General features: G+C 36.1%; 1 protein-coding gene and 1 non-coding gene across 2 annotated transcripts in view; both read left to right on the top strand.

Moving 5' to 3' along the window:
* Nucleotides 1-62: 62 nt before the first annotated feature.
* The window catches only part of LOC124536692 (Golgi-specific brefeldin A-resistance guanine nucleotide exchange factor 1), a 154,142-nt gene continuing 141,941 nt past the window's right edge, over nucleotides 63-12,263 (top strand). The window contains exons 1-12 of the mRNA XM_047113253.1: nucleotides 63-621; nucleotides 2,272-2,390; nucleotides 2,777-2,885; nucleotides 3,935-4,102; nucleotides 5,665-5,767; nucleotides 6,220-6,461; nucleotides 7,688-7,850; nucleotides 8,448-8,616; nucleotides 9,119-9,733; nucleotides 9,806-9,956; nucleotides 10,342-10,535; nucleotides 11,471-11,679. Of these exons, the coding sequence (XP_046969209.1) occupies nucleotides 321-621; nucleotides 2,272-2,390; nucleotides 2,777-2,885; nucleotides 3,935-4,102; nucleotides 5,665-5,767; nucleotides 6,220-6,461; nucleotides 7,688-7,850; nucleotides 8,448-8,616; nucleotides 9,119-9,733; nucleotides 9,806-9,956; nucleotides 10,342-10,535; nucleotides 11,471-11,679 (2,543 nt within the window). The 5' untranslated portion in view covers nucleotides 63-320. The remainder of the gene's footprint in view (nucleotides 622-2,271; nucleotides 2,391-2,776; nucleotides 2,886-3,934; nucleotides 4,103-5,664; nucleotides 5,768-6,219; nucleotides 6,462-7,687; nucleotides 7,851-8,447; nucleotides 8,617-9,118; nucleotides 9,734-9,805; nucleotides 9,957-10,341; nucleotides 10,536-11,470; nucleotides 11,680-12,263) is intronic.
* Nucleotides 4,559-4,689, top strand: LOC124537133. Its single transcript, XR_006966914.1, has one exon. It is a non-coding gene; the product is annotated as a U11 spliceosomal RNA (small nuclear RNA).

Here is a 12,263-nt window from a genome sequence, read left to right as displayed (position 1 = left end):
TCGATGTAGCAAAATACTAGGAATCTATTGCAAAAGCAAAATGCCAGCTGGCGGAGAGTAGGTAATACTAAATAAATGAAACGTCAACATGATATGATCGTGAATTGTGACGGAATTTGATAATCAAGTTGTGAATTCCTATTGATTTTTATTAGGAATTTTATCATATTTTAATAAAAACAACTCAATAAGATAATATCTGACAGTGGCAGTTTGTTATATGTTTTTTAAAATATGTAGTTTGGTGATGATTATACTTCAAAAAATAATTTATTAAACATTGTTGATATCGGTGATATTTACTTGCAAAACTCGCAAATATGTCTTTGCCGGGTAATGGGATTTTTGTGGTGCAAGGCGAGATGGCCATGCTGGTCACCGCCATGCGACGGAGTACCCGCTGGGGTTCGCATTCCTTCCCCAATGAGGAATATGACGTGCTTATGAGAACCTTTCAAGACTTGAAGACTATATTAAATCAAGTGGATGATTTGCGTTTACTAGACCCTTCGACGTACTTAAGTCCATTCCTAGAAGTTATTAGGAGCAAGGAGACCACCGGACCAGTAACAACTTTGGCTTTATCAGCTATACACAAATTTCTTTCTTATGGACTAATTGGTAAGATGTTTTACTGACAATATTCAAACTTTTTATAGTATTCATGAACTCACGAAACTATATCCAATTTAAATTAGCTGTTGTATAGTATAATAAAAAATTATATTTAATATATAAATACCAAAATAATGATAATAATAATTTATTATAAATTAGGTTAAAAGATTAAAAGATTTATAAGTTATCTAATTTGAAATAAATTAATTATGTCAAGTGTCTGTAATCTGAATTATTTTATCAATTAAAAAATTTACACAACTTCAAAAATAATAACAAATAATATTTTCATTACAAAACTAAATAATTTATATATATGGCTACATAATTACTATTTAAACCTGCAGCTTCACCCATGCAATGTTTATAGAACTTTGCCTGTCATTTTACGCTCTAGGGTTATTTAAAAAAGTACTTCCTATACTTTCTCGGTACTCAATACATATATCTCCATACCAAAAGTGCGTGCATCTGTTCTGTAATTTAATCGTGAAAAGTTGCAGCCGATTTAGAACATTTGACATGTTATTATAGATTTAAAAATTTATAGAAATTTGCATTAAATACTTAGAATTATTATATATATGTAACTCAATATTTGTTGCATTAATTGCATTGTATATGTTAGTTGAGTATTTGCCACTTGAAATTGTAATGCGTACCATGAATTAAATTGTTTTATATGATTTAATTGTAACACAATTAAAATATTGAACCTTGTATATAAAGTTAGAGTAATTTTAATAGATTTTCATTGTGTTTTAATTCGATGAAAAATTTTTTTTTATTACTCAACGTCACTATAATAATTTAAAAATGTAACAATTTTAAAATATATTTTTCGAGTTCAATATGAAGTATAGAAATGAGATTATTTGTAGGTAGAACAAGGTATGCACTTTTGTATTTTTTTGGTACATTTTATTGAGCTGACGCAGTTGTTATTGTTATATGTTGTTAATGTATACTATCCAATGTTGAAGTCTCACTCTGCTTATGTCAATTTTACAATATATTTATACTGTAACTCGTCCATTTTTGATCAATCATTCTTGTTAAGTGATCAAACCAGTTTTGTTATTGAAAGTCCAAAAATATTGTACAAAATTATGATTTTAAATTCAAGCCGTTATTTGGTTCAAATTTTTTTTGATGTCACAATCTATTACCAGGCGGTATTGGTCCATGTGACCATTGGACTATTGACAACTCAATAAAAATATTTATAAGGCCGGGGAAGAGTCACGGAATCTCTTGGAAATATCATCTAAGGCTTTTAATTGTGTGCTACACGAAACTTTCATCGGGAAGGGACATCAATATGGGATTAGAGAGACTGCCAATCGAATAAGCAATTGGATTAATAGTTACAGGGTTCCTCAGGGATCAATTCTTTGCCCATTTTCCTTTCTCGTTTATATAAATAACCCTAAGAAATGGTTTTTTTTTTTTAAATTTCTTAGGTAATAAAGACGAAATATAAAATCCGATTCGGTGGTAGATTTTTGACTAATTAATAATCAAATGTAACACTAATCGCCCGCATATGCATGTATATGAAAAAAAAATATAAACAAAATTTCCAATACTATAATTTGTATTTGTTTTCCTACGGATATCGACTAATAGGACGTCAAATTTGCCATATTTCAGACCCGACCCACTCGAGCGTACCGGCAACAGTCGAGGACATCGCTGATGCTGTCACCCATGCCCGTTTTGTTGGAACTGATCATTCGTCGGACGGTGTGGTGCTTTTGAAGATTTTACAAGTAATATATTTTTACATATCATCCTGTTACAAATGAGTTCATTATTTTACTTATTCAAGTGTTGCCAGTAAATTATGCCTGCCTTATTCAACAGTTGCTTGAACAAATTGTGTCAATTCTGACTAGAATTGACTCTTTCTTTTTCCTTTACCTACATTTAAAAAAATACCTATCTATCGCTCGTTGGCTCGGTAATCGAATTCGCATTAATTTTGTTTTATAACAAACAGTCAAGCAACAAAATGTGTCTTCAGACGGTATTGTAACCATTGCCTATAGATACCGAACACGTGGTAGCTTTACATTTAATTCAGTTCTGTAATATGACAATTCAAAAGTGCTTTTGCTAGCCTGTTCGAATAAAGAATATTTTGATTTTGTTTTAGGTTTTACGTACTCTAATGCTGAGCCCAGAAGGTGCCATGTTGACTGACGAAAGTGTTTGTGAGATTATGCTCAGCTGTTTCCGAACGTGTTTTGAGACGAGACTTACAGGTAAAAAAAATACAAATTTTATTAATATCCTAACAATACTCTGCATGTGTTGTAACACCTTTTAAAATCATTATTCGATCCAATTAACAGCTATGGTACCCTAATCCAAAAATAATTATATAGATTCTGCTCCATCTAGTAAAAATACATGAACGTAAGCTTGACGAAGAAATTTTAATATGTGTGTTCTAGTCAACTGCTTAAATTAGCCATTCACTGAAACGGCTAGCCACTAAAGAGCCACAGCGCTGTTAAACCAGTCAGCAACCTAAACACCAGTCGGATGTGCTGCATATTTCTCGAAACCAAAGGCCTCGGAGTTTCGAAATTGTTCATGGACATCTTTATATCCAGAAGCATTGTTTTCTATGAACGGACTATGTATTAGCTGATTGATACCATCTTTTAGTAAAACGGCTAGGCATTTCATTGAATGGCTAAATTAATGTTTTACGTAATGTATGCGCTTATGCATCTTTCGTTTCTTCATGTTTATCATCTTCAGTCGAAACTGAAATGTAATAAAACAAAGCTTTCATTTATTTACTGTTTGGCTATGATGTGTGAATAATACAATGGTTTAAGGTCCGCCTAGCGATTTGTAAAGTTGTAGCGATACTGACCCCTGGGACTATTCTAGACCTTATTCCCAGTACAAGTTTTAACCTTAATTAAATGAAGGTAAATAAGAAAATTAAGGAATTACTCCTTAAAGAGTCCTTACTAATGTTCTTTTTTTTCTCATTTTATTTCTAATTATCAGAAATTCTAAGGGTCCTTTCTACTGATTTATTTAATTATTTTTGCATGTAAAGACATACGTTCCTAAACATTCAATGATTTATATACGAATTGGGTGTGGCTTTTTTACGCCTTTTATGTCCACGTACTTGTAAAAAGAAATTTTGGCGGGTTGTCAAAATTGACATATCTGTCAGTGGTGAACTCAATCTAAGGATGTATCTATATTTTCTCTGATATCGATACGCAACATTTAATGAATGAATGAAATAGAAATAAACTAATTTGAACTTATATATTTTTTGCAGAACTTCTCCGCCGTAACGCAGAGCAGAGTCTCCGCGATATGACTCAGCTGATTTTCATGAGACTGCCGCAATTCCCGCCGGAAGACGCAGCCACGAATTACACGACCGTCGGTCTGTCCCTCAAGCGGAGGGATAAGTCCGCTAAAAAGAAAATGGCGCAAGCTAACAGTAAGAGAGTTATTGTTATTTATAGTTATGCTTTATACATACAGTAAAAGAGATATGTTTGTTTATTAAAATTACCGCTTATTATTAAATGCATATGTACGTATACAGGATTTATATACCAAAATAACATTTTTACAATTTTTGTTTCTGTTTTTTTCCGGCTAAAACGGTTGGATCGATAACAAGGAGTAACTTTGTCTACTTTTGTATTAGAATTATATGTATAATAATAATAAAGTTACACTATAATTTCCAAATACTGTCTAGTATTACGCGCAGTTGTACTAAAATCTGTTAGGTGTCATGCCAAAGTTTGAATTAAGCGGGTAAAATAAAATAAGTCTGGAAAATGAAGTTTCCGAAATCTGCTCACTAGATGGCGCTGAACGTATTTAAATCGCGCTAACGTGTTGCTCTCGTGAAATTATATATACATGGAATGACAGTTCGCGGTTTAAAAAGGGTGTTTACCGCTTTGATGGTACGTACGCCGTTGTCGGTGTGCGGGGTATGGTTATCAAGACATACCCAACACATAATTTTTGTAACCAGGAGGCTGTTGGCTACCCATAAGTACCGGCGCCTCTTCAGAGTACTTCATTATTTCTCAAATTACTTCTGTATATCATAATGTAGAAGTTACTGTCCCTTTGTAATTAGGCTTAGTTCCTTCAGAGAAGATTATGGAACTCATTCCACACTTCTAATGTGTGTTGGTAGATACACATATGACTGATTAATCTTCAGCACATACAGATTTCCTTACGATGTTTTACTTCACTTTAAAGCACGAAATAAGTGGCTTAGAAGATATCATTGTTTACAAATTATGGGTACAAAACAAAATCTGCTTTGGATAGTTTTATCCACTGTCCATAGACAGTTTTTGAAAATAATAATAGGCAATGTATTTATTTAACTATCATAGAGAAAATTTTATATAAAATGTATAACGTTTCCACATACATATTTTCATCTATGTTTCTCAATAAAATAATAATTCACATTAATCCTAAACGTCATACTTATATAAATGAATTAATAATTGAACATTATAAAAGTAAATAAGCCCTTACTAACTCCTTTAAGTAATAATAATTAAAGGAGTTACTAATATTCCAATTGAACCCTCCGTTTAAGCTTAAGTCATGTGTTAGGAGTTAGTATCGATCGAGACATCCCTTAAACTGTTTCCCTTTTTACGCTTATAATAGAAATATCTTCTTATTAAGTGCACTTTTGATTTTATTTATTAATAAATTGCGCCTGATCGAAGCCCGATCGCCTTTTATCGATATTTAAGAAAACAAGTATGTAATAAAAATGTAATGTCTATCATATATCACTCAGGTGTAATATAGCTTTTAAGTGTACTGTTTTTTAATTGGATTATTTATTATATTAAGATTGTGGAGGGGTTTTATAAACCAACCTACAAAATTTTACTTCTTAATAAAATGTTTATTATTCATTAATAATTTGTACTATACTTTTGTGTGTAACTTATAATATACATATTAAGTAAATGTGCTGTATTTGTAACGATAGTGTTTCTTTTCAAGGTACAAATTCCTTGGACAGGAAATCGTCAATAACGGAACAGACTGGCGTCGTTGACTTTGAAGCTGATTTGGACTCAAATAAGCAAATGGTTCAAGGACACAGGTAATTGCATATAGCTTATATAAATATGTAGTTATATAGTTTCACTTCTAATGCTAGTTTTACTTGCTAGTATGACTTTGTGCAAGCCTTTCTGGGTAGGTTAGGTTAGTTTGAAGGGCGATTGAGCCAGTGTAACTGCAGGCACAAGGGACAGAACATATTAGCTACCAATATTGATTTGGCATTGGTGTGATATAAGAAATGGTTAATGTATCTTACTGTGCCAATGTATATGGATAGTGGTGACCGTCAGGTGGCCTTATCTGGTGAAGCCGGGACGTTATTGTACAATTTATTATATAAGCCAGATTAAGTTAAGTTTGTCTAATATTGTTTATATGTACTTTAATATTTTCTTTTACGATAATCTTTAGACTGGTCATTTATGTTCAGTTTAAAATCTTTCTGTTATTATAATGATAACTATTTTCCTCAAATTTTATGGTTTGCAGTCAAGATAAGAATCTAATAAATGAGGCGGAAATAACAATCGAACCGGTCGATCAAGTGAAAAGTCCAACCAAGAAGCACGCGCGTCACTCGTCTATGGACCTCGCTGCGACGGAGAACTCGTCCATAACTCAGCTGCTGGAGAAGTGCGTGAGTAACTCGGAGAGCGGGGACATCGAAGCTGAGGAAGCGAAGAAGTCCGAAGAAGATGACGTCGAAGTCGTCGAAGCTGCGGAAGTTGATGGTATATTACTTCTTCTTGATTTTGAATCATCATTATCATTGTATAGTATTAAATAAAATTCCTTACCGCTGTTTGTCCCTATGTATGCTTAATTGTAAAGACTTTACATATCACTTTATTGTTACTTGGTGGTAGGGCTTTGTGCAAGTCCGTGTGGGTAGGTACCACCCACTCATCAGTTATTCTACCGCCAAACAACAGTACTCAGTATTGTTGTGTTCCGATTTGAAAGGTGAGTGAGCCAGTGTAACTACAGGCACAAGGGACATAACATCTTAGTTCCCAAGGTTGGCGGCACATTGACGATGTAAGGAATAGTTAATATTTCTTACAGCGTCATTGTCTATGGGCGATGGTGACCACTTACCATCAGGTGGCCCATATGCTCGTCCGCCAAGCTATACCATAAAAAAAAAATCAATTTTGCCATCCTCATTTAATTATTTTCAAGTATTGTTAATTGAGTCTGTTAATACATAATATAAAGCTAATAGAACTGGTTCCAACTGGATATCCTACAACACTTCTTGATTTTATCATCATTATCATCATAGTAACCTATTTGACAATGCGAAAAATAAATTGTGAATTATTGTAATCAGTGTATATTATGAGTTTAAAAATGGTTATTTACTAATGAAACTTGAAAATAATACTTAATTTATTCAAAAATCAATAAATAAAAATTCATTTTTTCAAACGTTTGTCACGTGACACAAAACGCTCCTGATTGGCCGGACTTATGATGAAGTCACTTTGTTGTAAGCCTTGCTTTTCTACTATATGTACCACAGATTAAAATACAGCAAAGTGACGTCACCGACCCCATTGCAGCGCCATATTGTGCAAGTATCGTTTTCGCGCGTTATTTAAATATGGAAGTTTTAATATGATATTTTTCAGCAAATATGTACTAGAAATAAAAAAATCTACTTTTACTGGGTTCCTTAACCTCTACTAAATAATATAAAATGGATTTTAAAAACCAGTCAAATAGCCTATTACATAGCCTAAGACAAAGCCTCGTCTTCCGCTGTATGTCCACAAACACAACAGAATACACAAATCTTAAACACACAGCCTTATCACCTTAGTAATCGAAACATAGCTAAATATATTACTATTTCGTGGTAGAATTTAGATTAGTAATTGGTACCCAGACGGGTATCAGTAAGGTTCTACCACAAAGTAAAACTAGGGGGATGAAACTGAATTCCTTATTTCAGATCCCACGCAAGCAGAAGTTCAATCCACCAAAGAAGATGCCCAAAATGACAGCAGCGAGAAGTTGGAGGAGTACGTCAACAATAGAGGCATTCGTTTCACACCGCAAGACGAGTCACTGAATTTGCAGCCGTACGGGTTGGTCTGCGTGCGGGAACTGTTCAGGTTAGTCAACGAGCTACAACAGCAGCCTGTAAATTGCCCACTGCTGGGCTAAGACTTTTCCGTTTTAGAAGGTTTGCAACATCTTCCACAACGCTGTTTCTATGGGAGTTGATGGTTTCAGATGTGGCAAAATTTCTATGAAATTAGACACATGCAGGTTTCCTCACGATGTTTTCCTTCACCGCCGAACACGAGATGAATTATAAACACCAATTGAGCACATGATTAAGTGGTGCTTTTGAATTTTCATTTAACAACTTTTTTTAAGTGAAGTTACCACCGCTTCGAAAAGCAGATTCCACCGAGAAGAACTGGCAAGAAAATCAGTAGTTACTCTTTTTCAACGTTTAAAAATGCATGTTAATTAAATACAATTATATAGGTATGTAACATATCCTGCTTGGAAGTCAACAAGTATTAATTCCATGCTTTTTTATCGTCTGTATTATCTGATCTGATAGCTAATGGACCATGTTCTTTTCTTCTGAAAATATGTTCAAAAGCATATGTTAAATAAGATGCATAAAATCCATACCATTATGGATGGGCACTTGGCGATACTTACATGTAAAATTCAACTTAAATATTTTTTTCCAGATTCCTGATATCACTGTGCAATCCACTGGATACACAGAACACATCCGCCATGGTCCACCTGGGCCTCAGTCTGGTGGCCACCGCGCTGGAAGTTGGTGCGGACCAGATCGCAAAGTACCCCTCACTACTCTACCTGGTGAAGGATCCACTTTGCAAGAACCTGTTAAGTGTGAGTTGCACATGTATTTCATAAGCACAGTCTTTATGGGGTTCAGTGTTAGAAAATCAAGTCAATTTTAACTTTGCCAACAATATTCCACCACGTTATTCCAATGCGAGTTGGATTTAGGCAAATGCAGGTTTCCTCACGACGTTTTCCTCCGAGCATGTCATGAATTATAAAGACAAATGACGCACAAAATAATTCAGTGGTGTTTGCGTGAATTTGAACCCACAATCATTGTTTAAGATTCGCGACTGAGTGAGCGAATCTCTACTGAGTTTCCTACTGGTTATTTTCGGTGAAACCAACATTCCTGATCTGTTTTATCATTCTAGTTATGACAATTTTGTATTTTGTTTTATATTTTCAAAAGTGTTTTTGACTGAAACATGTATTGACTCATTGATCTAATTATTCACACACTTGAGTTTTGATTAAACTTTTTTTTTAAATAATGTTGTTCTCTGTGTTTGTATTATATTAAATATAATTGCATTTTCATTTTCAGTTGTTAGATACGGAGAGAATATCCATATTCGCGTTAGATCTCCAGATCTGGTTTCTCCTTTTCGAAGCGCTCAGGACGCACCTCAAATACCAAATGGAGGCATTTTTCAAGAAGATCATAGACATAGTATCCGCCGATACGACGAAATCAATATACGAATTGAAGGAGATACACCACATAGCGTTGGAGAATCTGGCCCAGATGTTCAGGATACCTGGTCTCTGCACTGAGCTGTACCTCAACTTCGATTGCGACGTTTATTGCATCGACGTCTTCGAGGAACTGGCGAAGCTTTTGTCAAAGAACGTCGTCTCGTCGACCGCTTACAACATCCACACGATGTCGTTAGAAGCGTTGATGACGATCATCGAAGCCATAGAAATGGGCACCATGCAAAAAGTGGAGGAGAATGTTGAAGAGGAGAAGGAGATAGAGTATGACGTACGGGGTGGACACGTGACGCTCGAGCTAGGGGGAATGGACGACGCCTCCGTGGTCAGTGACCACGTGACCCACGACATAAGCCACTTCTTCGGCGGGAGGACGGGCAGACATAAGCCGTCGACTGATTTGCCGTCTGAAGCTGAGTTGGATAATGTTAAGAATATGAAAAAGGTACGTCGTGTTGCTTTCGAAGTGTTGAAGTGTATCAAGTGCTTAGTTATTCTAAATTATTATTTTTTCCAGTGGGTAACTCAAGGTACAGAGATGTTCAACCAGAAACCGGAGAGGGGTATAGAGTTCCTCCAAGAGCACGGTGTGCTACCCACCCCACTGGATCCGCACCAAGTCGCTTTGTTTCTCAGAGAGAACCCAGATTTGGACAAGAAAATGATTGGTGAGTAACTTTAACAACAAAGTGTTTTTTGAACTCACAATCATCCGTTAAGATACACGCGCTCTAACCACTGGACTATCTCGGTTCATGTCTCAATAATAATTCTATTGAAAGATTAGAAGCTATACATCGAAGCCAGTGTAAGTACAGGCACAAGGGAGACAACATCTTAGTTCCCAAGGTTGGTAGCACATTGACGATGCAAGGAATAGTTCATATTTCTCACAGCGTCATTGTCTATGGGTGATGGTGACCACTTACCATCAGGAGGCCCATATGCTCGTCCGCCAACCTATACCATAAAACAAAAACAACAAAAACATTAATAATAGATAACAAAATAAATTTCCATAAAATAACCACAGAGTATATATTTTGGTGTCAGGTGAATATATATGCAAGCGGTCTTCTCGCGAAGAGGAAGGCGGGCCGAGTATCCTGTCGGCGTTCGCGGACAGCTTCGACTACACCGGCCTGCGCATCGACCAGGCGCTGCGGCTCTACCTCGAGACCTTCCGCCTGCCCGGCGAGGCGCCGCTCATCTCGCTCGTCATGGAGAAGTTCGCCGAGCGCTGGCATGTGAGTAGGCTTTGGGGGGGGACGATGATTACTTATAAAAGTAAAAGTAAAGTAACAGCCCGTAAATTTCCCACTGCTGAGAAAGGCCTTCTCTTCCGTTAAGGAGAGGGTTGGGAACATATTCCACCACGCTGTTCCAATGCGGGTTGGTGGAATGCACATGTGGCAGAATTTCGATGAAATTAGACACATGCAGGTTTCCTCACGATGTTTTCCGTCACCGCCGAGCACGAGATGAATTATAAACACAAATTAAGCACATATATATAGTGGTGCTTGCCTGGGTTTGAACTCACGATCATCGGTTAAGATTCACGCGTTCTAACCACTGGGCCATCTCAGCTCTTGATTGCCCAGAAGAGCTGAGATGGCCCAGTGGTAGAGCTGATTACTTATATTTTATTTAATTTTATATTTGTCAATTTTCCTCAAGAATAGTTGGTGAATGTTCTATTGGTTGGTAAAATGCTCCTCTTCTTTTAAAGACAATTTTTGGAGCATATCTATCTTGCCAATTATCTTGGTTAATCTTATGCAGGTTTGCTCAAACTATTGTTTTTTTGTTTTTTTTCATGAGGTTGTAAGGTTGAAATAAGTATGCATATGCAACAACAACAACAACAACAACAGCCTGTAAATTCCCACTACTGGGCTAAAGGCCTCCTCTCCTTTTTGAGAAGGAGGTTTGGAACATATTCCACCACGCTGTTCCAATGCGGGTTGGTGGAATGCACATGTGGCAGAATTTCCATGAAATTTGTCACATGCAGGTTTCCTCACGATGTTTTCCTTCACCGCTGAGCACGAGACGAATTATAAACACAAATTAAGCACATGAATCAGCGGTGCTTGCCTGGGTTTGAACCCGCAATCATCGGTTTAGATGCACGCGTTCTAACCACTGGGCCATCTCGACTCAATCTTGTCTTCCACAGTCAACAAACGGTGAACCGTTCGCGAACACCGACGCGGCTTTCCGCTTGGCCTATGCCGTGATCATGCTCAACGTGGACCAGCATAACAACAATGCGAAGAAGCTGAACGTGCCCATGACAGTGGAAGACTTCGTGCGCAATCTCCGAGGCTGCAACGGGAACGGGGAATTCGATCAGGCGATGCTCGAAGCGATATTTCATTCGATAAAGTGAGTCGACCGGCGTCTCTATCGTCCCACGGCCGTTGTGTCATAGCTTTTGACCCATCCGACCTTGAACCACAGCTTCTATTCTCCGTACCCCTACAAGAACTCAATATGATTTCAATGACTGTGTCTAGACGGTGCGCGATTTTATATTTTACTTCACGATATGCAAGTAGCACTATTGCTGTCAAATTGGTAATCAATTATATTTCATATGTAATATGTTGTTTGTTGAAACAAAAAAACTTAGTTGTTGCTCTGTAAAAAAGTTATTTATTTTTTTAAAGTTTGATACAATGAATATTATATTTGCAAATACTATTTACGACTACTTATATACCTAGTACAAATTAACATTATATTATTTACTAACCTGTAAAAAAGAAACAACATTAAAAGCTATTGCTTCAATTTCAATTTTACAATCATTACATATTCCGTTACAAAAATCTTAATTTGTAACTATAATGTACAATAAACCAGAGAGCATTTTTCTACAGATTAAATTATATAATAAATACAGAGTAAAAAGTGCTGCCACCATAGATAATAATTATAGTAAGTAATGAGCAAGTGTAATTATTTAA

Source organism: Vanessa cardui, chromosome 17 (assembly GCF_905220365.1).
Source record: "Vanessa cardui chromosome 17, ilVanCard2.1, whole genome shotgun sequence".
Classification (NCBI taxonomy): Eukaryota; Metazoa; Arthropoda; class Insecta; order Lepidoptera; family Nymphalidae; genus Vanessa; species Vanessa cardui.
Note: the sequence above shows the minus strand (reverse complement) of the source record. Positions and strands in the feature narration are given on the sequence as shown.